The 27,500-nt window shown below is 39.3% G+C and overlaps 3 protein-coding genes across 7 annotated transcripts in view; 1 reads left to right on the top strand and 2 right to left on the bottom strand.

Annotated features, from left to right (window-relative positions):
• ndrg3b (ndrg family member 3b) overlaps positions 1–27,500 on the bottom strand; it is a 1,230,027-nt gene that overhangs the window by 975,751 nt on the left and 226,776 nt on the right. The window lies entirely within an intron of this gene.
• The window catches only part of id1 (inhibitor of DNA binding 1, HLH protein), a 739,503-nt gene that overhangs the window by 573,221 nt on the left and 138,782 nt on the right, over positions 1–27,500 (bottom strand). The window lies entirely within an intron of this gene.
• Positions 1–27,500, top strand: part of phf20b (PHD finger protein 20, b) — a 145,284-nt gene that overhangs the window by 57,518 nt on the left and 60,266 nt on the right. For all 5 annotated transcript variants that reach the window (XM_051932911.1, XM_051932913.1, XM_051932912.1 and 2 more), the window contains 2 exons: positions 13,212–13,282; positions 16,270–18,550. In XM_051932911.1, the coding sequence (XP_051788871.1) occupies positions 13,212–13,282; positions 16,270–18,550 (2,352 nt within the window). The remainder of the gene's footprint in view (positions 1–13,211; positions 13,283–16,269; positions 18,551–27,500) is intronic.

Raw genomic sequence — 27,500 nt, 5'->3', positions numbered from 1 at the left:
TTGTTCAACATTGATGTTCAATAAATAATCACAGATAGTAGATAGTGTGTTTCCTTCAATTATTTTAAAATCAAGTAATGCACCCTTCATTCAAAAATCACTCACTTGTAATATGTGAGCATATTTACTGTACAAAACTTGTCAGTGAACTATGAGGGCAAAAAAATAAATAAATAAATAAAATAATCGTTCATTAATCGTAATCGAGTTAAAATGTTCAATTAATCGAGATATTGATTTTAGCCCAAATCGTCCAGCCCTAATATATATATATACATATCTACACATATACATATATACATACATACATTGACATATATATGTGTGTGTATATATATATATATATATATATATATATATATATATATATATATATATATATATATATATATATATATATATACACACATGGAAGAGAAGGTCTGTGATACGGTTTGCATATTTGGATCTCCAACTGCAAATATATATATATATATATATATATATATATATATCAAATGAATGTCAACCTTTTGTAGGGTCTGTCCCTGAGACTTATTAATTGTCATTGTGAAGCAGAGCCTTAGTGGAAATTGGAGACGTTTTAATTGAAATGGGAGATCAGAGGGTATAACGGGGATGCGAGGAATAAAAACTTTCTCCCCTGAGCCACCGCCAGTAAAAATAGTTGCCTGAATGAGGTTCTTTTGCAGACACGTGACCAGAAGTCTCGTGCCGTCACAAAGTTTCAGTGGCTATACGCAAATCCACAATCGGTTTCATATTGTTTTCGCACGTTAGCAGTTAGGTAATGTGTTTTTGAATAGGTTTGATTCATGGAAGTGATCACTCCTGGTGCGTTCAGTCACTTCACGTGAGCCGCTCTCTTGTGTGATGTTGCGATGTCCACGGGTTTATTTAATGTTAGCTAAGATCCGGCAGTTAAGTTTCTCGCTACAGCAATTTTAACTCAGTCACAAAGTGATCCAAACTGTCGTTTAAACCTCGTGTCTTCTCATTAAACTTGTATCTCGCGAATATGGCATTGCAAACGGCAGCGGGTCAGTTCACGTGCTTACATGGGAGGCGTGATGACGCGATATATTTTGATATATATCAAAATACCTGCGCTTTGCAGCGGCGAAGTACCGCTTTAAAATTTTTATTAAGAAGAAAAGTAAACCTTTTTAAACTGAGGGAAAATGAATCAATAATTATTTCTTAAGGATCTCTTTGTATACCATATTGTCAGTTCACCCTTCCGGTAGTAATATGACCAAGCTGTGTGCTGAGCTTACTCTTGAGCATGAAATCTAACGTGGTTTGTGCCCTTCAGAATGAAAACAGCATTTACCTTTTTAATAAAAGGCGAGCTTTTAAGCCTGAGAAATCACCCTGTAAATGCACACGTTTAATTGCACATGTGTTAATATGTATGGTTACACAGTATTAAAAGACACTCAACAACGTCATTTACCTTTGTTCCCCGCGTTTGATAAAAGGCGAGCTTTTAAGCCTGAGAAATCACCCTGTAAATGCACACGTTTAATTGCACATCTGTTAATATGTATGCTTACACAGTATTAAAAGACACTCAACAATTAACGTCATTTACCTTCGTTCCCGCGTTTGACTCGTGCTGTAAATCTCTTCCTTGTTTTCACTTCACGTGATCACGTAGGAGGCGTAATACGTGATGACGTGATACGTGACTCCGCCTCCTCCATTAGAGTATATGGACAAAAAACAGGTTCCAGTTATGACCATTACGCGTAGAATTTCGAAATGAAACCTGCTTAACTTTTGTAAGTAAGCTGTAAGGAATGCGCCTGCCAAATTTCAGCCTTCTACCTACACGGGAAGTTGGAGAATTAGTGATGAGTGAATCAGTCAGTCAGTCAGTCAGTCAGTGAGGGCTTTGCCTTTTATTAGTATAGATATATATATATATATATATAGATATATATATAGATATATAGATATATATATAGATATATATATATATATATATATATATATATATATACACATACACACACACACATATTATGTATATATATATATATATATATATATAATATACAGTAATCCCTCCTCCATCGCGGGGGTTGTGTTCCAGAGCCACCCGCGAAATAAGAAAATCCGCGAAGTAGAAACCATATGTTTATATGGTTATTTTTATATGTTTTAAGCCCTTACAAACTCTCCCACACTATTATAAACATTTCACGCACAGTTATACAGCATAAACCCTTTGTATTCTCTTAGATATTAGGTAAGATTCGTTGAAATTATGTATGTAAACACAGTTTACATACAGTAAAACCTAAATATTATTTTAAAGATATCGAGCGTCTCCGATATCATACATTACAGCCATTACAACAGACAGGCCACCAGCAATAAATACGTACAATGCAAGAAAAATTGTATACAGTAAAATGTGTGTACAGCGACACTAAACTATGTACATGTAATAAGTACTGTACGTAAATAATTAATTATGGTTACTCACCAACACTAGCCAGGTTTCCATCCAAGGAGTTTTTGCGAAAAAATATTTAGCGCTTCAAATTTTTTTACCGATATAGCTGATGGAAATGCTAATTATTGATAAAATGTTGTACATGTCGACATAATATTTTTCCGTTTAACTTCAGCGCATAAATTCCATATCGATGCTTCAGATGTCGCAAAAACTACATTGGAAACACTTTTTGTCGGAAAAAAGGGCTTAACGCAAATAAATGTGTCACATATCACGTGCAATCAAAACGAGAATGGCGGAGCGGTTCGCATGGTCTGATGAAGAGTTTTTTTTTGATTAAACGTCGTTATTTTGTATTAATTCAAATTTCAGTTTTAATTAAAAACCTTAAGGGAAGCAGGTTACAGTACTAATTCAGTTGTTATCGCACTGAGAAGGGATGTTGAAAGGTAGGCTCGCCTGTACAGATCTGATGCTGCAAACACAGCTGCATCATGGGCACTTCCAGGAGTGCCAACGCAAATGTCTCGTATCATGCACCTGTCATCAACAAGGGCCTGGAGAACAATAGATGGCCACCCTTTGCGATTAATGTAATCGCAGTAGCCTTCCGTTGGGGGAAGAATAGGCACATGCGTGCCATCCAGCGCACCGTAAATCTGTGGCACAAGATGCACCAAGGAATTGCGGTATGCAATTTCATTGGCCTCCGCTACAGTCGGAAGTCTGATATAACGCCGCATTAATTTTTCTTTAACTCTTTTAGGGCTAATTTTTTTTTGTTTCTTTTCTCCCAGGGCTGAATATTTTTCCAAAAACTAACATTTTTTAAAAAAGAACACAAAGCAATTGTTTAACATATCAAATCAACAAAAAATATTTACTTTTGACAAATGTTACTGTCTTGCATGTTGTATGAGCCTGAATTCTCTATGTGTTGTTTTGATGCCTATTTTTCAATTGTCTGTTGCTGCATTTTCTAACATATATTGTTAGTGTGTACTGTAGAGAGACAAGTCACCCATTTGCCATCGTGCCATGCCACTGCCACCAAGTTTTCTGCCTGCATGAAAACCGTATTGTCACCTCTTTTCATCTTCTGAAACTTTATGAACTTTATGTATGGCATTATAGCCTGGCTCACCCCATGGGATTTGCTTCTGTTTATTACAGAAGTGAATAAAACTTTGCAGCAGCACGTACCTAAGCCACCAGGGGACAAAACACGTTTGGACCAATGCTCCCTGAAGTTATCTCACCAGTTCTGTCCCATCTCTATTTGTAATGCCACAGCACGCTTCATCTCGTCTTTCGTTGTGGGTTTCCACTTTGAATAACGAGAATGCGATGCAAACGCAGCCCGCGATTCAAAAAAAATCTCTGCCTACCTGTTTGTCTCGTCTGACAGTAGCTGAAAAGCAGCATCAGGAGAGAGTAGCCTGAAGTACAGCAGCTGGTGATCTGTCGTGTCCAAAAGCAAGCCATACCGTCTTGTAAACTCCGGTAGCCATATCGGCTCTCAACGGATCAATGTATGTGTATTTATCCCATGCGAACCTTGCCGTAGATGCATCGGCTGCGCGAAGGCACTCAACTGGCAGCAGATCCGCTCGCGCGGCATCGGCTGGTGTCTGATCAGCTGATGCCTGCTTCTAACTCTCTTGCTCGATCTCCTGATCACTGCCAATAAAGTCCGATTCTGAAAAATCAAGAGTCCGACTCCGCGGTAATGCGCAAAACAACGTCTGCCAAGTGTTTTCTTTTCTGCACTTGCTTCGCTCCCTTTTCACATGTCGATGCCATCTTGCCTTTGTTTACATTTCGCAACTCACGCACACGCAATGTTTATTTGCCGAGTCAACGAGTCTAGCATTCCTCCAAGCACAGAGGGAATGCCTGTGACATGACAGCGAGATTTGTCGCCATTAACAGCTGATTGTCGCCCTTTATCCCTGGATGTCGACTTTTGTCGACATTCGCCTTCAACCCCTCCTGTCGACAAAAGTCGACATCCGCCCTAAAAGAGTTAATAGCGGTGCACACAGCATATACACATCGATGGACGGTAGTTTTACTAACCCCGAACTACTCTATACTCGGCGCAGGTTGCCAGCTTGTAAAGGGCGATGGCAATCCGCTTTTGGGTTGGAACCGGTGGTCGGTGGCAACCTGTGATGGGCGCAACATCAGTACTGATGAATCCACACAACATCTCAAACGTCGGCCGTGTCATTCTAAAATGTTGCAGCCAGAGATTTTCTGTGAAGTGTCTCTCCACCACCTCCTCCCAGAAGGTCTTATTCCGTCGTCTCTCCCATACCCGTGGGTTTCGTCGCACTGGGGTACTTTCTTCGAGCTCTAGGGCTATCAGACAAGCAACTGCTTCATTCTGCTGTCGTCTTCGGATATTATGTACAATTACAATTATTTGTGAAACTGAAATAACAGTAAGCTGGCAAATTTCAAAAACTGTCTGAATAATCTCTCCATTTCTTTGTTTCTTTGTTTAGTGGAGGGGGTGTAACGTGGAAAACAAAAGGTAGATAATTTGCGACATACACAAAATTATGTATGGAAACGGCTCAAGGGCAGATTTTTTTCGCGATACAACAAAACTTATGCGACAGTTCGTTTTGGGGGGGGGATGACGTCATCACACACACCATTTTATCGATAAAAAGCCAGTTGGATGGAAACAGGCTGGAGACAGCAAATTTCGCACATTTTTTTTTACGTATATTCTGTTTGTCGATAACAAAACGTCGCAAAAAACTGGATGGAAACTTAGCTAATGACACGACGACTTGTCCGATAACGATGAGTTTAATTTTACTGCACAACAAAGGATAGCGTTACAGCTCTTCTAAAGTAGCCTCTTCAGGCGACTGTTTAGCACTGCCGTTGTTCTTCTTCCAGCACTCTTCAATCCAAATCCCTAAAGCAGATTTCATCCAGACTACTGCCTTATCACGTCCCCTTGCAACTCGTTTTGCGCCCTGATTAAAGGACACTGCGGCCGTAGATCTTATATGCTTTTCCTCCTTTTTAAATAAAAAGAATCATGGACTCATTGATGCTGAGAATCATGGACTCATTGATGCTGTAATTGTGTCCTACAGCAGTGTAGCTGTTTCCTTCCTTCAACATATCCAAAACTTTTACCTTTTCTGCAATCCTGAAGTATTAGCAGTAACGTGCATTAATGCTGAATGAGTGAGATGAGACTTCCTGGTTAATGCAGCACTCCGTTGCTGAGCCAATCAGCAGCACACAGGAACTTAACTGCGTGCTCTGATTGGGTAGCTTCTCAGCCATCCGCCAATAGCGTCCCTTGTTTGAATTCAAATGCGTCCCTTGTTTGAATTCAAATGGGCAAATCAACTGAGGAAGCACACGTACTGTAGACCGCAGACATCCGCAAAGCAGTGAAAAATCCGCGATATATATTCACATATGCTTACATTTAAAATCCGCGATGGAGTGAAGCCGCGAAAGACGAAGCGCGATATAGCGAGGGATCACTGTATTGTACCACTCTCCAGCCCTTCGACGAACAAACTGCCTTCTGCTACAGCCAAATATTTCAAATTTTGACTCATCAGTCCAGAGCACCTGCTGCCATTTTTCTGCAACCCAGTTCCTATGTTTTCGTGCATACTAGAGTCGCTTGGCCTTGTTTCCACATCGGAGGCATGGCTTTTTGGCTGCAACTCTTCCATGAAGACCACTTCTGGCCAGACTTCTCTGGACAGTAGATGGGTGTACCTGGGTCCCACTGGTTTCTGCCAGTTCTGAGCTGATGGCACTGCTGGACATCTTCCAATTTCGAAGGGTAATGAGCTTGATGTGTCTTTCATCTGCTGCACTAAGTTTCCTTGGCCGACCACTGCGTCTACAATCCTCAACGTTGCCCGTTTCTTTGTGCTTTTTCAAAAGAGCTTGAACAGCACATCTTGAAACCCCAGTCTGCTTTGAAATCTTTGTCTGGGAGAGACATTGCTGATGCAGTATAACTACCTAGTGTCTTGTTGCTGCGCTCAATCTTGCCATGACATGAAACTGTCTTCCACAACCTCACATTGGTAGCAGAGTTCGGCTGTTCCTCACCCAGTTTTAAGCCTCCTACACAGCTGTTTCAGTTTCAGTTAATGACTGTGTTTCAGCCTACGTGTGACATTGATGATCATTAGCACCTGTTTGGTATAATTGGTTGATCATACACCTGACTATAATCCTACAAAATCCCTGACTTTGTGCAAGTGTACCTATAAGAATTGATGCTGGTTTGAAGGCAAAAGGTAGTAACACCTAATATTGATTTGATTTAGATTTTTCTTTTGTTCGCTCACTTTGCATTTTGTAAATTGATAACAATAAACAATCATTTATATTTCTGAAAGCATTCTTTGTTTACAGCATTTTTTCACACCTGCCTAAAACTTCTGCACAGTACTGTACATATACATACACATACATACGCATACATATATATATATATATATACACATACATATACATGCATACACATATATATATATACACACATACACATACATACAGTGCATCCAGAAAATATTCACAGCGCATCACTTTTTCCACCTTTTGTTATGTTACAGCCTTATTCCAAAATGGATTAAATTCATTTTTTTCCTCAGAATTCTGCACACAACACTCCATAATGACAACGTGAAAAAAGTTTACTTGAGGTTTTTGCAAATTTATTAAAAATAAAAAAAACTGAGAAATCACATGACATAAGTATTCACAGCCTTTGCTCAATACTTTGTCGATGCACCTTTGGCAGCAATTACAGCCTCAAGTCTTGTTGAATATGATGCCGCAAGCTTGGCACACCTATCCTTGGCCAGTTTCGCCCATTCCTCTTTGCAGCACCTCTCAAGCTCCATCAGGTTGGATGGGAAGTGTCGGCGCACAGCCATTTTAAGATCTCTCCAGAGATGTTCAATCGGATTCAAGTCTGGGCTATGGCTGGGCCACTCAAGAACATTCACAGAGTTGTCCTGAAGCCACTCCTTTGATATCTTGGCTGTGTGTTTAGGGTCGTTTTCCTGCTGAAAGATGAACCGTTGCCCCAGTCTGAGGTCTAGAGCGCTCTGGTGCAGGTTTTCATCCAGGTTGTCTCTGTACATTGCTGCAGTTATTTATCCCTTTATCCTGACTAGTCTCCCAGTTCCTGCTGCTGAAAAACATCCCCACAGCATGATGCTGCCACCACCATGCTTCACTGTAGGGATGGTGCCAGGTTTCCTCCAAACGTGACGCCTGGCATTCACACCAAAGAGTTCAATCTTTGTCTCATCAGACCAGAGAATTTTGTTTCTCATGGTCTGAGAGTCCTTCAGGTGCCTTTTGGCAAACTCCAGGCGGGCTGCCATGTGCCTTTTACTAAGGAGTGGCTTCCATCTGGCCACTGTACCATACAGGCCTGATTGGTGGATTGCTGCAGAGATGGTTGTCCTTCTGGAAGGTTCTCCTCTCTCCACAGAGGACCTCTGGAGCTCTGACAGAGTGACCATCGGGTTCTTGGTCACTTCCCTGACTAAGGCCCTCTCCCCCGATCGCTCAGTTTAGATGGCCAGCCAGCTCTAGGAAGAGTCCTGGTGGTTTCGAACTTCTTCCACTTACGGATGATGGAGGCCACTGTGCTCATTGGGACCTTCAAAGCAGCAGAAATTTTTCTGTAACCTTCCCCAGATATGTGCCTCGAGACAATCCTGTCTCTGAGGTCTACAGACAGTTCCTTTGACTTCATGCTTGGTTTGTGCTCTGACAAGAACTGTCAACTGTGGGACCTTATATAGACAGGTGTGTGCCTTTCCAAATCATGTCCAGTCAACTGAATTTACCACAGGTGGACTCCAATTAAGCTGCAGAAACATCTCAAGGATGATCAGAGGAAACAGGATGCACCTGAGTTCAATTTCGAGCTTCACTGCAAAGGCTGTGAATATTTATGTACATGTGCTTTCTCAAATTTTTTTATTTTTAATAAATTTGCAAAAACCTCAAGTAAACTTTTTTCACGTTGTCATTATGGGGTGTTGTGTGTAGAATTCTGAGGAAAAAAATGAATTTAATCCATTTTGGAATAAGGCTGTAACATAACAAAATGTGGAAAAAGTGATGCGCTGTGAATACTTTCCGGATGCACTGTATATACTGTACATATATAGACTGTACATATATAAATAAAAACGTTTATTTCTGACCCCGCTTTGTCCTGCTATTTTTTTCAATTACACCTTGTCCTGATGATTAATTTGTGTGTGCTACGTGCCTTTACACGACTGAGTGTTTTGCTGGCCATGCTCTTGTTTGATATTGGTTGTAAGTCGGGCGTGTCTTGCAAGAATCTCATGTTCCTCGTCCCCGCGAGACGGTCCTGGGACAATCTCTTGGCACCAAGTCTCATGTTTATGGTCCCCGCAAGACGCTTTTCATACTTTAATATTCTCTAACCTGCTCTGCTTGTGTATCGCACCATCGTTTTTGAACATTATTATGAAGTTTTTTATTTCTGACCCGGATTTGACCTATGAGCTTTTCAATTCCACTTAGTCCGGGCTGATTATTACTTTCCTTATTTTCTGAATTTACACATAGATTATTATTGTTCTCTTGTGCATCCTTTTTGCCTTCTTTTCTCTCCAACGCTTTCGTGTCTCTTTTCGACGTTGTGCTCTTGTTTTCTTCGCTTAGTCATTCACTTGCCATCTAGAATGTATAACATTTTTAAGAGCTGGGAGCACATGAAGTTAGATGTCCGTGATATATATAATATATACAAACCAATATTGTTTCCAGCTTTACTTACTCAATGCAATCTATAACATCCAAGTGAAAGAGATCACAGCTACGGTTAAAAAGAATGTTAAAAAATTAAAAAAACAAGACATACTGAGATTAACTCTTTTAGGGCGGATGTCGACTTTTGTCGACAGGAGGGGTTGAGGGCGACAATCAGCTGTTAATGGCGACAAAACTCACTGTCACGTTGCAGGCATTCCCTCTGTGCTTGGAGGAATGCTAGACTCATTGACTCGGCAACTAATCCTTGCGTGTGCGTGAGTTGCGAAATGTAAACAATGGCAAGATGGCATCGACATGTCACAAGGGAGCGAAGCGAGTGCAGAAAAGAAAACACTCGGCAGACAATGTTTTGCGCATTATCGTGGAGTCTGACTCTGATTTTTCAGAATCGGATTTTATTGACAGTGATCAGGAATCGAGCAAGAGAGTGAGAAGCCGGCATCAGCTGATCGGACACTAGCCGATGCCCCGCCAGCTGATCCGCTGCCAGCTGAGCGAATTCGCGCAGCCGACGCATCTACGGCAAGGTTCGCGTGGGAGGAATACACAGACATTGATCCGTGACATCACAAGATGGCATGGCTTGCTGTTGGACACGACAGATCACCAGCTGCTGAACTACTTCAGGCTGCTCTCTCCTGATGCTGCTTTTCAGCTACTGTCAGACGAGACAAACAGGTAGGCAGAGAAATTTTTTGAATCGCGGGCTGCGCTTGCATCGCATTCTCGTTTTTCAAAGTGGAAACCCACAACAAAAGACGAGATGAAGCGCGCTGTGGCATTACAAATAGAGATGGGACAGAACTGGTGATATAACTTCTGAGAGCATTGGTCCAAACGTGCTTTGTCCCCTGGTGGCTTTGGACAGGTTATGCAGAGTGATGATAGGTACATGATGCTGCAAAGTTTTATTCACTTCTGTAATAATAAACAGAAGCAAATCCCATGGGGTGAGCCAGGCTATAATGCCATGCATAAAGTTCAGCCCCTGCTTGACATTGTGGAACCAACATAGAAACAATTTTATCAGCCTGGCTGTGATTTGTCTGTGTATGAATCTATGATAAAATAAAAGGGACACATTTTTTTCTGCAAATATATGCCAGACAAGCCCACAAAATATGGCATAAAGGATTTTGTACTGGCAGAAGCAAACACTGGTTTCTGCCTGAAAATAATTACATATACAGGAAAGTATTTCTTTCAAAGAGAGAACTGTCCCTTGACAAGTCAGGTTGTGCTGGAGCTGCTTCAGGGCTATGAACATTTAGGTCATGTTGTGTACATTTGGACAATTTTTATACATGCCCAGAATTGTTCATGGAGCTACAGAGCAGGGGAATTGGAGCTTGTGGCACAGTGAGGGTGAACAGGATACACATGGCTTCACAGTTGAAGCCAGACAGGCTGAAGATGAAAAGAGGTGACAATACGGTTTTCATGCGGGCAGAAAACCTGGTGGCAGTGGCATGGCACGATGGCAAACGGGTGACTTGTCTCTCTACAGTACACACTAACAATATATGTGAGAAAGTGCAGCAACAGACATTTGAAAAGTAGGCACCAAAGCAACACATATTGTAAGCAGTGCAATGTGGCAATGACTGAAATTGGCTGCTTTGAGCGAGATCAGACTTTGCAGGAATTTGCTGTGTAAAATGTATGTGATATGTATGTGAAATCATAGAGTATGCAGGCTCATACAACATGCAAGACAGTAACATTTGTCAAAAGTAAATATTTTTTGTTGATTTCAATTGCTTTGTGTTCTTCTTTTTTTTAAAAAAAAAGTTAGTTTTTGGAAAAATATTCAGCCCTGGGAGAAAAGAAACAAAAAAAATTAGCCCTAAAAGAGTTAATAAAGGATCACCCCCCCTCCTAAACAATATTTGTAAACTCAATCAGGTGTAAGTAACCACCATTTCCATTGCAGGCCATGGTTACTGGCTTCCACCTGTGATTAATTGTAATCCGTGTGATTAGTGAAGCATAAAAACAGCTGTTCCTGGAGCATTCCCTTGCTTGGTAGTGAAACTGAAAGCAGACAACTGACTATGGGTGGCAAGCCACTTTCAAAAGATCTCCGAGATAGAGTTGTGGACAGACATAATGCAGGAGATGGATACAAATAAATCTCAAAGGCTTTATCAATCCCAAGGAGCACAGTAAAGTCCATAATAAAGAAGTGGCAGGTGTTTGGTACTACTGGGACCCTCCTTGGATCCGGCCATCCCTCCAAACTGGATGGAAAAGCAAGGAGGAAACTGGTTAAGAGAGGCTACCAAGAGGCCAATGGCCACTTTAAAGGAGTTACAGGATTTTATGGCAAAGAAGTGGTCATTGTGTGGTCATTGTGTGCACATGGCAACAATTTCACAAGTGCTCCGCAATTGTGGCTTGTTTGGGAGGGTCGCAAGGAAAAAAACAATTCTCAAGAAAGGCCACATTAAGGCTTGTTTGAGCTTTGCCAGTATGCACCTTGAAGATTCTGACGCCAAGTGGAAAAAGGTCTCATGGTCAGATGAGACCAAAATCAGACTATTTGGCCTCAATACCAAACGGTACACCTGGCGGAAATCCAATGCAGCTCACCATCCACAACACACCTTACCTACAGTAAAGCATGGAGGTGGCAGCATCCTGTTGTGGGGATGTTTCTCTGCCGCAGGGCCTGGTGCTCTCATTAGGGTAGAAGGAAAAATGGATGGGGCAAAATACCATCAAATTCTTGAGGAAAACCTGCTACCCTCTGCCAGAAAGTTGAAGATGGGCAGAATGTTCACCTTTCAACACGACAACGACCCGAAGCACACAGCAAAATTGACCACACAGTGGCTGAAGGAGAAAAAAAGTGAATGTCCTCGTGTGGCCCAGTCAGAGCCCAGACCTAATCCCATTGAAAATCTGTGGAAAGATTTGAAGATAGCAGTCCACCATCCAACTTGACCGAACTTGAACAGTTCTGTAAAGTAGAGTGGGCAAATATTGCTCAATCTAGATGTGCAAAGCTGATAAAGAAGTATCCCAACAGACTCAAAGCTGTTATTAAAGCAAAAGGTGGTTCAACAAAATATTGACATGGGGGGGTGATCCTTTATTATTAATCTCAGTATGTCTTGTTTTTGATTTTTTTATTTTTTTAATAATTTTTCTGAATTGTAGCTGTGATATCTTTCACTTGGATGTTATAGATTGCATTGAGTAAGTAAAGCTAGGAAGAAATATTTTTGTGTGTATGTATGTGTGTGTGTGTGTATATATATATATATATATATATATATATATATATATATATATATATATATATATATATATATATATATATATATATATATATAATGTGTATTATATATATATGTGTATATATAATATGTGTATTATATATAATTTTAAAATAAAAACCTGTGAGGATTTGTCCTATACAATGATGTATGTAGTTGTCTTCATTTTTGCTTAAGATGCTGTCAGTATGCAAAATAAAGTAATTTTAAAATACGTTTTTGTGGTTTTTAATTAAGAAGGAGGAATATCAGCCCTGCAAGTCATTAAACACCAACTATCATTATCAGCAAAGGACTGAGTTTTAATTAGGACACTGACTGGAATGAAAACCCGTAGCCACTGCGGCACTCCAGGACTGTGATTGAGGACCACTGTTGTAAACAGTTTTCCTATATTAAATATGTCGTCATCTGGTACCTTATAATAATATAAAGGTTTAACAATTCACTTGTAATTCAATCAGCACATTTTGAGATAGTGGTATCTTTAAATCTACTTAAGAATAAATTAATTTTAGTGATATTTACACAGATGTTTTGCAGTTACTTAAAAATAGCTGTTTGCATAGTCTACGTATAATGTGCTTATAATGCTAAAGCTTTTTTTTTTTTTTTTTTTTACTTAATTTCAGCTACTTATGCAGTGAAGTTTTATGATGGAGTTATTCAGACTGTAAAAAGCATCCACGTCAAACCTTACAAGGTGGGAATAAAGTGTTGAGTTACTGACACCTCTAGCTTCTCTTTTTCTAAAAAAAAAAAAATGTTACAAATGTATTCAAGTAACCACAAATTTTTTCATTTTTCTTTCCCAATAGAAACAATATGTCAATTATTTTTTAAATTCTTATGTATGGTTCTTTAAGACAGCTTCTAGAGAAACACTAATATGTTTTAGTTTTGGTAACAGAGTTTTTTTTTATTTTTATTGTGCACTGTTAAAAATGATTACTTCTCAGAAACCAACATCACAAGATACAGAGAAACCGTGAGACATCAAAAAAGGATGAATGGATGGATACGCAAAATGACAGCAGGTTGTTAACACACTGTGTAGCAAACGATGTTCTGAACAAGATTACATATGAAAGCTACGCTATAACACCAAAGATCCTGTTAATTAAGTCAAGCCCTTTAGAACTACATCTTGCCATTTAGTACTACATTGTGCCATTTTTATTCATATACATTGAACAGACTATAACACAACTGATTTTTCTGCACACTTTGTCATTGAATAGCCTTTTGTTATTAATCCTGTCTCCCAGTTGCTAAAATATTAAAATATTGGCATTACTCAGATAAGGTTCTTGGTGTGTCTCTTGGTTATTGCTACATTTAATTATTTGCTTTTTTGTAACTTATAGCTTGTTTAAACTTGGTCCTGGTTCTACATTTTGTCTACCAATTCTGAAATTATTAGCAATGTATATTTTCCTTAACCTCAACATTATTAAGTATTTTTCTTTTTTACTTCCATGTTTTTTTTTACTTCCTTGTGAATGGAACTTTTGTGATGGGGTCAAAAATTCACTATCCAGTTAAGTTCAGTTTTTGATTCTGTGATATTCAAAGCATCAAGAAAAATTTATTTTTCAATGGTGTTTGTATGGTTGAAAACTGAAATTACTTTTCACATCTTAAAAATTATAATTTTCATCTGATAATTACTCTGTTTTTGTGTTGTTTATAGCACCTGAATGACTACATCCTAGCAAAGACACAAAAATTTAGAACAAGCAGTTTCAGACATCTCTGACCTGAATGATGAGACCTGTGTACAATGATAACTTGAGGAAAAAAAATAGATGTATATATATATATATATATATATATATTTTTTTATTATTTAAAAAAAATAAAATAAAAACACACAAGTTGTGTTTGGCTTGTTATAATCTCCAGGTCTGTTTGGTCTGGTTTGGGCCAATGATCACTGATACAGAAGTAGTTTCATTTAACCTGGATGTTTGCAGTCTGTTCCATTTAGTCATGGCACCTGGCCTATAGATTTGCAAAATTTTTGCAAATGTACTTTTTGAGATGCATAATTTATTTAAATGTACATATTTATATGCACAAAGGTATATGCAAGTGTACGTACAAGCTCACACACACAGAGGAACATAAAAGTGAAGAAAGCTGACATACTATTTGCCCTTCCAATGCATACGCTGGATGATAAAAAAAATGAACACACAGAAACACCCACAAGTTAACTTAGACAAAGGCCATTAAGCCATCCCTGTACCAGTCCTATCTATATTTGCACCTTGTTCTACTTTTATTTGTGTACATAATAAATGTTATATAGCTTAAGGTACTTGATTTTGTATTATTTTACAGTACAATAATTTCCATTGTAGAATCTTCTGCTGAGTGATTTCCTGCAGTATCATTAAAATCTAATTTACATAGGATTAATGTAAGGACCATTCCATACTAATTTCTTTTAATTAAATTTTATTTCTCTAACTTCTTTCGCTAAACATTTTCAGACCAGACCAATCATTTATAAATTGTCCTTATAATTTATATAATACTGTTAAAAACAAGTTACAAAGTGAAACCTTTGTGACGGCCTGAACTAGTTTAAAACAATGCAGAAAGATTAAGAGACTAGGTATCTGTATATTAAAGGTTTAAATGCTCGCTTTAAGAATTTGCTCAAAACACACAGGTCAATTCTTTAGGTAAAATCCAATTGACTTTATTGGCAAAGTGATTTAAGTTCTGGATAACTGCTGGTTTGCTATGAACCACTACTGAGTGAGATACATCTAAGTGAGGTATTAGGAATGAAGGGATTCCACAGTGTCATCAGCTGGTTTAGCTGCTCTGACATGGGTAGCACCTGCAGCGTGCTGTTTCAGGTCCAATATCCCTCCATGGGCAATCGAAAAAGCTTGATGAAAAGCATATTCCTCACCAGGGACAGGGCTGAACTACTGGCATTCTGTCTCCCACTCAGACCTATATCTTGACAGCCTCTTACGTTTCCTGGGCGGACTTGCATTAGTAGGCATCACCGCTATTCTGTGCAATGTGATTTTTTTTTTTTTTTTTTTATTAAACCATCAATGCAGCAAAATGGCAAGGATCACTCAGCACACAGTTTGTCCATCTGCAGTGTTAGCGCAAAACAAAAGTGAAACTCGTTCACTTAGCTTGTATAAATTGGTTTGATTTTAATTGTTCTCATGTTATTCTTTGTACTGTGAAGAGCTAGTTGTATATGAAACAATGTGCATGAAAATATGAAAAAAAATTGCTTCCCTTATTCATTCAATAAAGAACAATCCAATATTAGAAGGGATAAGTGGTGTAAATGAAGTTCATTATCAAGAAACAACATAGCAAACGATCAAGCGTTGGTGACTCGCTACTACTATTAAAATAATATAATTAATTTGCCGCTACTTTGTTATGTATGAACTGCAGTGAAATTAACCAGTTTAACGCATTTAGGGGTAGCTTTAAAAATGTAATCACAGAAATTTGAATGTGTTAATTGTAAGCATTATTAATCAGCAGCCGTAGATTTAATAGTTTCTTGTTTAAAATGGCACAGGAGAGTGACATCGTGTTGCATGTTGGTTAAATGTACAATGCTACTTCTTTTAAATTTACGTTTTTTTTTTTTTTTTTTTTGTATTATTTGTTTTCATTGTTGTTTCACTTTTTTTCCAGAAAATTGGAAAATGTAAGATTGAAGACAAGATCGTTGAAAACAATGGTGGAAAAAAAGAAACTGTAAAAGATGACATAAAACAAAATGGAACAGATCATACAGGGAGTCATGGGAACATTAAATCTAAAGAAGTCAGTTACAACCTGCAGGAAAAAGACCAGGGTATTTACAGAAAACAAGTGGTTAAGAAGGTTTGTTTTAAGCGAGCATCTCATGAGAACTCAAAAAGGGCCAAACTAAAAGCTGAAACGTCTATAAACGTTAAACAAGAGTCTATGGAACACCCTAAAAGAGTAAGACTAGCATCAGGTGAACATTCTAAAAGAACCAGATTATTCCCAGATGATCATTTTAAAAGAGTCAGTTGTGTTTCAGTACAGCATTTTAAAAAGGCCAGGCAGGTCTCAAAGAAATATTCTAAGCGACCCTGGATAGTAACTGAGAAGCATTCTAAACCAATTTTATGTACTTCCAAGGAGCATTGTGAAAATCACGAGACTGTATCACAGGAGCTCTCCAAAAGACCACACTATACATCGGAGGAGAACTCTAAGAGAACCATGCGAGTCTTGGAGAAGGCCTGTAATAGAACCAAACCAGTTTCAGAAAAGAACCCTGTAAAGGCCAGGCGAGCCATGGAAGAAGAGGATGACCCTGTTAAGGCCATGCGAGCTTCGGAGGAGGAAGAGGAGGAGGACCTTGTAAAGGCTAGGCAAACCTCAGAGGAGAAGAACCCTATGCGGGCTAGGCAAGCTTCAGAGGAGAAAGACCCTGTTAGGGGCAGGCGAAGATCAGAAGGAAAGGACCCTGTAAGGGGCAGGCTATGCTCCATGGAAAAAGACACTATAAGGGTCAGGCAGACCACGGATGAGAAGGACCCTGTTAGGGTCAGGCAGACCACGGAGGAGAAGGACCCTGTAAGGGTCAGACGAGCCTTAGAGGATAAAAACCCTTTAAGATCCAGGAGGCTTTCAGGGGAGATTTCTAGAAGAGCCAAAAACGCCTCAAGGGAGGACCCTAGAAGAGCTGAGAGAGCTTTAAGGAAGGAGCCTGAAAGAGCCAATAGAACTACAGGAGAAGAGCCTAAAAGGGCCAGACGGTTCCGTCTTGAGGACCCAAAAAGGACTAGGCGAGTCTTGCGGCAGGGCCCCAAAAGGACTAGGCGAGTCTTGCGAGAGGGTCCAAAAGGGAACAGGCGAGTATTGCGGAAGTGTCCAAAAGGGGCCAAGCGAGTCTCACGGAAGGACCCAAAAGGAATCAGACGAGTCTCACAGAAAACTGCAAAAGGAGCCAGGCAAGTCTCACAGAAGGGTGCAAAAGGAGCCAGACAATTGGCACAGCAGGGCTTAAAAGAGACTAGACGAGTCTTGCGGGATGGTCCAAAAGGAGTCAGGCAAGCCTCTCAGGAGGGCTTAAAAAGAGCACAGCGGTTTACACGAAAGAACACAAAAGTGGACAGACGAGAGACTGATACAAATTATGATAATTGTAACAATGAGTTTGAAACAAAACCTAAAAGAACAACATTCAAAGTGGTAGATGATTGTAAGATATTATACAGAGATGCAGGGTTTATCTCTAAAATAAAGCCAAAGGTGGGAAAAGGCTATGTCATAAGAAAACGAGGTGCTGGTAAAGTTTTGAGTAAGAATATGCAAAAAGATTCTTTAAATCAAAAACTGGAGAAAAAAGCGGAGAATAGGGAACAGGAAGCAGGTCTTGTATTAATTAAAGCTGCTACTGAAAATGATAATGGCTCTGAAGAATCAAATGAAGGTTCTAAAATAGATTCTAAGATATTAAAGCAGGAAAATGCAGCAGATGATGAGAAAATAATTGCAGATGCTCCAAATGGAATAATAAAAGGCAATATCAAAACACTAGATGAAAAATCTAACAAAAAAATGTCAGAAAAAAATTTGACTATCGAGATGGTAGAGGTGAATCTTGGCAAGGATCTAAGTAATAGCCAAATATTAGCAGTCAATAGAGAGTTGAAGAGAGAGGAAATCCTGCAACAGGGGGGTGCCCAGCTACCCACTGTAGAACACAATGCAAATGACTGTTCAATATCCAAAGCAGAAATTCCCCTTGAGATTTTAAAGGAAGAAAACAGAGAAGTAACAAATGATGGGTGCCAGCAGAAGATTGTTAAAGTTGAAGAGGTGGCAAAAATAATTAAGGAAAAGGCAGAAGGTAGCAATATAGAAATCAGAAGTCAGCAACAAGAACCAAGCCAGGCACGAGAGAAAAAAAGGCGTGGACGTCCTCCTTTAAAAGGTGTGTACACCTATTTTGGAATCTTTTTTTGAAGATTAACTAATTGAAAAATCTATTTTTTTTCTGTTCTATATTATTCGTTCTGTCTTCTATTATAGTATTTTTTGTTTTTTTTGTTTGTTTTTTTGCTTTTTTTTATACTTGCACACATACAGAAGTCCCATCACTAGTTATTGTTGTCTTATAAAGTTTCTTTTAACCAACCCTCCAGTACATTCGTTAGGTAGCCTAATCTATATATATAATTCTCTAAGCCGCCACTAGAGCGGCACGACACCCATGAAAGCATTCAGGAAGGAGCCACGCCCACACCCATGAAAGCACGCAGGAAGGAGCCACGGCCACCAACTCTAAGACCATTGGATACGACAAAAACTCGCAGAGCCACGCCCACCAACTCAGACATGACGCCTCGGAAAACACGCCGTCATTTCTGTTTGTCTGTGCTACAGTCCGCATGCAGCTCTGAGCCACGTTGACTTTTCGGTTACGACGCATGACTGCGTGCAACATCGCAAACTATTTTACACGCTACATACAGCAATTCGCATCCGCGACAAACATGCGTCTTCTTAAATGGTCCTGCAGGAACACGGAAAACGTTTCCCCGCCCACCAACACTCTTTATTCCAAGGGCCCGTGTCCACCGCATTCACAACAAACATGCGTCTTCTTAGATGGTCCTGCAGGAGCATGAAAAAAGTTTCCCCGCCCACCAAAGCAGGACCATGTAAGAAGAGGCATGTTTGTCGAGGATGTGAATTGCTGAATGCAGCGTCAAACAGTTTGCGAGGGGTATCCCATGGGATCCTTAAAACAATCCTTTAAAACTTAGGTTAAAACACAATGAAGGAAGCAGTCTTTAAAAACCAATAAGCCCTGTGCCTCTGTTTCATTAGCGTCTCACCTGCTTCACCGATGCAGGCCCTGCAACAGTCGAGACGCTCTCTCAGTAGCTGACCTTCTCTGTGCCTGACTCCACTATAGGCTGCAACAAAATTATGAAAGTACGGGCGCATTTGTTTCACACAAGCTGTGTGTGTGGGTGGGTTGGTGTTAGTTAGTTAATTAGTTACTCGAAGGATTTCAAGATTTAATATGCACAAGCGGTAACACTGCAAAAGCAGCCCAAACCAGAAAACACGGCTGGCAAAAAGTGTCCGACAAATTAAACGCGTGTGCATTGTACTTACTGAAACGAGCGTTATGGATTTTGCAAATGTTCATTTTTTTCCCTCTGCTTAAAAAAACATTTAAAAAGCGGCGTGATTGTGCGGCGTATACTACGCCGCGGGTTGGTATGCAGCGTGTAAAACAGTTTGTCGTGGATAATTTGTCTTTTACTATTACACGAAGACAATTTCCTGTTAATACTTCATTACATTGATATAGCGGTGTTCTCAGTATTCAAAGCGCTATCCACACAGGGAGGAACCGGGAAGCGAAACCACAATCTTCCACAGTCTCCTTACTGCAAAGCAGCAGCACTACTACAGCGCCACAAGGCAGTTAAAGAATACACCGGGCTCGATTTTGTTTTCACTTCTGTTTACAGAGATCGGGTCGTAGATAGCATTGTTGCAATGTTACTTTTCTTGGTGGCTTATTACATTACGGATGTTTCACATGTTCATTTTTTCCCCTGTGCTTAAAAGACATTAAAAAAGTGTTTCTCATCTGTGACTCCGGAACATCTCAGTATGCAAGCTATATTAAGCGTCAACAACGAAGACTCGCTACACCTTAATCTACAAGTGCTGACACTTGGCCCTACCGACAAAGTAACTTTCACCAGCGTGGCCTTCTTCGTCACAGACGATCCCACTTTCAGTCACGGACAATTATATGTTGCTCTCTCCAGAGGTCTATCTTTTCATTCACTCACAGTGGTATCCACAAACCCACCCCATTTGGACAACTGTGTCGTTCAGGAAGTGTTCACCCATCAATACATAATTATGCGGCGTATGCTACGCCGCAGGTTGGCTAGTGTCCAATATTTGTTAAAAGGATTAGTTGGCCTGTTGCTCTGACATAGCAAGTGTGCATTTCATTATATTCTGTACATGTTACAATACTTCTACTTCTACTTCTTCTACTACTAGTTTCATATCTTGCACTCCTGTAAGCCATATTATGCACAGGGTCTGCTTATTTTCTGTAATATGCTAATTGTACTAATGCACTACTTTCAAATAATACATTAGTTATTACAACAACATTTATTTATATAGCACATTTTCATACAAATAATGTAGCTCAAAGTGCTTTACATGATGAAGAAAAAAGACAAAGTAAGAATTAAAATAAGAGAACACTAATCAACATAGAATAAAAGAAAGATCTGATGGCCAGGGAGGACAGAAAAAACAAAAAAACTCTAGACGGCTGGAGAAAAAATAAAATATGCAGGGGTTCCAGGCCATGAGACCGCCCAACTCCCTGTAGGCATTCTACATAACATAAATGATCAGTCCTCATTGTATTCAGGGTTTTCATGGAAGGACTTGATGATGATGGTCACATGGACTTCTGGCCTTTAATCCATCAATGTAGGGACATCATGGTGCTTTGATTAGGTGCTGGTGGCGTAGTTTGCCACCACAGAAAAAGAACAGAAGAGAAAGTAGGGGTTAGTACGGATTTTGGAGCCACCATGAATAGTAATGATAATTAATTGAATATGCAGAGCATCAGGATTAAGTTAAAATGAAGCTATGAGAAAGCCATGTTAAAGTAATGTGTTTTTAGCAGTTTTTTTAAAGTGCTCCACCGTATCAGCCTGGCAAATTCCTATTGGCAGGCTATTCCAGATTTTAAGTGCATAACAGCGGAAGGCCACCTCACCACTTCTTTTAAGTTTAACTCTTGGAATTCTAAGCAGACACTCATTTGAAGATCTAAGGTTACGATTTGGAATATAAGATGTCAGACATTCCGATAAATAAGATGGAGCGAGATTATTTAAGGCTTTATAAACCGTAAGTAGTATTTTAAAGTTAAAAGCTGAATAAGATTAAGGCATCAGCAAAGCAGGGAAATTTTAAAACATTTTAATAAGCTATATTTCGTCTAGATGGACAGTGTCCATATGAGAAGGATATAGTAAAGAAAGTATTGGGTTGTTCCATGCTGCATTTATCGTGTTAAAGGACAATAGTCACCATATTTGGATTACATATTTTCATTATAGCAAAGAGACATAAACTCATTCGTACTCCACCAGTGACAACTTTATTAAAAAAGTGTGCTATTTTATATAGTGCCTTTCAATAGTGAACACCATTTCAAGGCATGTTACCAAGTATAGCGATACAATACAACTCTTTACATTTTTGTTTTTAATTTGGAACACAGTCTGTTTACAGTATGTGACATACTTGGGGTAACATAACCAGCATGATCTAACCAGTAGCTTTAAGCTTAAGGGGCTTTGGAAATATTGAGCACAGAAAGAAACTAATGTATGTGATGTTCATTATTGACTGTCAGCAATCGTACAGGGCATATTTGAGCAAATTTCAGGTGTGCTTGTGTACACCAAGTTTTCATTCACAGTTGATGTCCACTTGTGTGTGTTTTTTTTTTTGTTGTTGTTTTTTTTTTGGGTCATTTGATGTTGTACTACTTAAACAGTTTTAATTCCACCCAAGTATTCAGGAATGTTATATATACAGTATAATGCATGCCACCACTAGTGCTGGGCGGTATACCGGTTCATACCGAAAACCGTTTTTTATTTTTCTTATACCGCAACACCGGTTTAAATTGCCTAAACGACGTTCAGAACGTGGTGCAGCGGGAAACTGTTCAAGTGGGGACCTTTTTCACTGCTACACCGCTAAACATAGATTTGTTGCACTAGGGCTCTTTTTCACTGCTACACCACCAAATAGTGGGCGGTAGCATAGGAATGCTGCGTGGTGAAAATGGACAGAGAGCCTGAAGATACTTTAGTTTTAAAAGGTCTGATGTGTAAATACTGTTTCTATACTACTGGATAATACTGCAAGCCAAGTTGTACTTGTTTTATTTGTTTTCAATACAGTGTAATGTACCTGGGTACTGTGTAATAGTGTGACGACATGTTTTCAAACCCCGTCATAAGTTATATAGCACATTAAATGCTTTGTGTTAAGTGATTCTTAAACTGACTTCTTCTTGCACTAACAGGAGGTGCCGGCAGCAGCGATCGCCGCACAGAATACATTCACTTCATGATCTTCCTTCTCTCTGAACATTTAGAATGCTAAGATAAATACTTAATATAATTTTCATGGTGAAATGCATTAATCATATGGGGGCACGGCGGCGTGCCTGCCTTGCATTTGCATGTTTTTCTGGTGGGTTTACTCAGCGCTTCAGTTTCCTTTCAAAGTCATGTAGGATGTGGGGTTTTGTTGTGCTATATTGACCCTGCTAGTGTATGTTTTGCTTGTATTCATCCTTCGATGTGCTGGCGACTCGTTCAGAGATGGGTGCAACTCTGAATGGATGGCATAATTAAACATGTATAACGAAGATATTTTTAAAGTTCTGAACACTCCGTGGGCTAAGTTTATAACTAGTTTTAATTTCACAAAGACGTTTATCGTGTGGTGTTGGTTATGTGGAGAAAGAAAAAGGACGGATAGGAACTGGAGTTTTAGTACGTCAGATAGAGACAACACGCGTGCAATAAAGAAAGCCCGCTCAGAAGAACATGCATTGAATTCTGTGTTCGTGTCTCCGACCACCAGATCACAAACCCAACATTTACACAATATTTAAGTTAAACCTGTGCGATACCCATTCATACATCCAGTTTTTTGGAGCCTCGTCACACCTGCCATAAAGGTCTCTACACTGAACGTACACCTGGGGACCCCTTACTGCCAGGGAGCAGCACTGCCGCCTCACTACCGTGCTTGTTTAATACCTGCTTTAATGCATTTCATCATGAAAATGATATCAAGTATTTATCTTAGCATTCTAAATTTTTAGAGAGCGGGAATACCATGAAATGAATGGATTCTGTGCGGTGATTGCTGCCTCCTCTTAGTGCATAGGAAGTCAGTTTAAGAAGCACAGTGATTAACAACTGGGTCAGGGAACACAACACAAAGCATTTAATGTGCTGCATTAACTTATGACGGGGTTTGAGAAAATCAAGTAAATTAAACATTAATTTTAGGATGAAGTTTAGTTTATGACATTCTACTTTAATTATGAAGTAAACTATGAAAATAAAGTGGAAATGTTGACTTTAATCTTGACATAAGCGTCAAAATTAAAGTGGAAATGTCGAGAATAAAGTCAGCATGTCGACTTTATTCTTGACATATACCAGTAGTTTGTTTTTTTTCTTCCCTCTTTACTGTATTTTTTTTTTCTTCACCGTGGCCCTAATGCACTTCCGTAGGGCTATACCACAAATAGCATTATACAGTAAATGCAAGTTGCAGTTATTTTATTTATGTATATAGCTTAGCTTGAAGCAAGGTCCATATTAATGCAGTTTGCCTAAATGATGGTACAGTTGGTAAGGCTGTCATCACAAAGTTGTACTTGTTTTATTTTATTTTAATTTGGTGAATACTGTGTAATGCACCTGGGCTTGAAGTCTTGAAGTAATAGTGCAGCTATCAGTAATAATACTATTATTTATTTTATTGTTATTATTTATTAGTTTAAATATTATGCAGTTTATTGATGGTAAAGTTGTTGAAAAAGTCACTTTAACGTGTCAGTGGACAGAGATAGTTAACATTAACAAAGTGTAGTTGGTTCACAAAAAATATTTACTATTTTATTACTTTTCTAAGACATGTTCAGTGCAATACAAGTTTTGACAAGCACCTCTGGATATTTTACTAAGTCTAAATGCCTCTTTGGATGATTGAAAATATGTTGTCAAAATCATAGTTTGTTTTTACAAAATTTGTTCAATAAAAAGGTTCTATATTTTGACTGCAACTGTCATGCAATGTGATTCCTTCTCTTCATTATTGTCACCCCCTTGAAAACTATCACTTTATGGTGCCATGCAAACCTGTATTAATACTTGTGTGCACATTAAAATGTTTTTTTGTACAATGTACAATTCTCATAACAGTGGAATAGGTTATTCTTAGCCTGTCTACTGCAGTAATTGCAGTGGAAAATGTGGTTAACATTCACTCATGCATGGGGAAAAAAAATACCATCCAATACCGTGAAACCGGGATAATTTAGAAAAATACCGTGATATAGAATTTTGGTCATACTGCCCACCCCTAGCCACCACAGTTTTGGACATTCTTAAAATCAGGCTTTCTTTGGAGTTGTGTTTAATAACCAGATACCACTTTTTAAAAAAATATATATATATTTTTGTATTATAATAATTGTATTATATTTGTATAATGCTGATTTTCTGGTAGTATTCAGCTGTTAGAATCATTACCCTGTTTGCTATCTTAGATGTAACATATTGAAACATAACATTTAGTCAGTGTGCTTGCATCATTATCTTGGTTAGATAAATATAAAGGATTGGAAATAAAATACTAAAATAACAGCCCGGTTTTTAAATCATGGTGTTTTTGCTCTACTGTTCTTGGAGTGTAAAAGCTCATTGGTACTCCAGGAAAATACATTTTGTTTTTGTCCATGTTTTACTCGTAGACAATTGTGTATAGCATGTTCAGTAGCAAGCGTCCCCAGTGAAGTGACTTAGGCCAGATTTATACTTCACGCGAAGCGACGCATGTTGCAGCAGACGCTCCTGCTACGCAAGCGTTGTAGTGTTTATACTTGCGCGCATACTTTACGTAAATCCAGAGGAATCCACTAGGTGGCAGTGCAAGATATTATCACGGTGAGAACATGTTTGGCTTCTCTGTGTTGTGAATTGCCTAGAACACCCATTAAATTCCGATGACACCTTACCGCAATATCTCTGAAAAGGATGTTTAATGATTAAATCCATCAATCCAGGGATGTGTCCATTCCAGCAAGCATTGGGCACGAGTGAGAAACAATCCCTGGATGAGGCCTTAGCTCATCGCAAGGTGAATACAAGCACACACATACACTGGCGTCATTTTAGCGGCACCAAATCCCCAATTCTGCATATGTTTGGAAGGAAACTGGAGCACAGTGTGGAATCCAAGCAGGGAATACCAGCGACATGACTCCCTGCGAGACAGCAGTGCTACCGCTCCGCCATCATGTCACCCCCATGTGTGTAATTATTAACAGTATTCATTATTTAAAACAAAATTAATGATTTATCTGTAAAATGTAACATACACACTTTAATGCATCTCATCATGAAAGTGGTATCAAGTATAAATCTAAAGATTCTAAATGTGCAGAGAGTTGGAATATCATACATTTAATGTGTTCTGTGTGGTGATCTATTGCTGCTTTACATAGCGATTAAAAACAGGGATGACGTTTACGATGGTCTGCTTTAATGATAAACTACGATGTTAAAGTGGACATTTCGAGATTAAAGCCGAAATTTCCACTTTAATCACAAAATACACGTTTTCACCATGTCCTTAATTTTTTTTCCTCAGTGGCTCAGATACAGCGCTGTACATTTATGTTGCTGTTGTGAAGTTGCAAAAAAAAAAAAAAAAAAAAGACTACACAAAAGATGGTATTTGAGACTTTTAAAATGTATTGTGTCATTACGATCGGGAATATGCGACGCTTGAATAAAAAAGCACCACAAATGCATCTGTATGTTGGCATTTTGCTTCACCACATCGAACCATTCATCAAACATCGAAGCACGCACATCGATCCCCGTAGGATCTGCATAGAGGCTTTCTGTCACATGTAGATAGTAAACAGAGACTCTGACGTCACTTTCCGACTTTTATCACACTGCGCCCCCTAACTTTTTGCTGGTACTGCAACTCGCACATGTGTCGCATTAATTTCTGAGGACCTGCTCAGAGGACGCGTGAAATGAATGCTGGGAACGCGAGGCAGCCATGATGCGGGCGTGTACGTGTTCTGAGCGTGGAGTATAAACGAGCCCTTACTCATGGTGACAGTGTCAGGTAGCAATGTTTGAAGTCCTAGGCCAGGATTTTTTCCCCAGCCTTTGTGACGGATGGCCGCTGGTGCCATTACCTGGCTGGAATGCCTCTGAAATGGAAAGGGGGGGGGGGGGGGGCTTCCAAAGGGCATTATCTTCCTCGATCTGTTATTTGGCAGCACCCCTGGGTTGTAGCGGTGCATCGGATTCCCGCAGGGCTGTGTGGGAATACCAGCACATTCTTGTTGGGATCCATGGATGCTGCAAGGGGGAGCTGTGAGAACCACAAAGAGTGCTCCCAGGTGTGGCTTAAAAAGGAGCCAGCCATCTCCCAGAAGAGGTCAGAGTCGGAGGATAATGCTTATAAGGCTCGTCTGTGAAGGAGAATGACTGCAAGGCTCTGGAGGAAAGGGACAAAGTTTCACTCTACTTGTGCTGTTGGTATCAGTCCTTGGAGACTGCTCTGGGTCTGGCTGCCTTTCTGTGAATAAAAGGCTTATTGTTGGAATGACCATGTGTCATTGCTTATTTGTGTCGGGTTTGGGCGGCAGGTGCACCTCTGATCTTCATACCACATTCCTTTCTCAAAGATGATCATTTACCACTCTCCTTCATGCGTTGGACAGTACTTAACTCAAATTTAGTAGTTTCAGCAACCTCTTTAGTTGTTTTATTTGTTTGATGCAGGCCAATAATTTGACTATTCTGAAAGAGCCTAACATCTTTTCCACGACCACAGGATATGTCTTCCAACATGGTTGTTTAGGAAATGAGAAGGTACTCACTGCATTAGTTAGGGTTAAAAAAACTTGTTGCCACCTGAAACATATTAAATCAAGTGGCTTTTATCCAATTGAAGACTTTTGCCTATTTGTTTAGTTAAAACCAGGTGATTACCTGGTTTTTTTTTTTTGGCCAGGTGATATATATATATAA

The sequence above is a fragment of the Erpetoichthys calabaricus genome, chromosome 10, assembly GCF_900747795.2.
Source record: "Erpetoichthys calabaricus chromosome 10, fErpCal1.3, whole genome shotgun sequence".
In the NCBI taxonomy this organism is placed as follows: domain Eukaryota; kingdom Metazoa; phylum Chordata; class Cladistia; order Polypteriformes; family Polypteridae; genus Erpetoichthys; species Erpetoichthys calabaricus.
The sequence above is the reverse complement of the archived record's forward strand: the minus strand, read 5'-3'. Positions and strand labels throughout refer to the sequence as shown.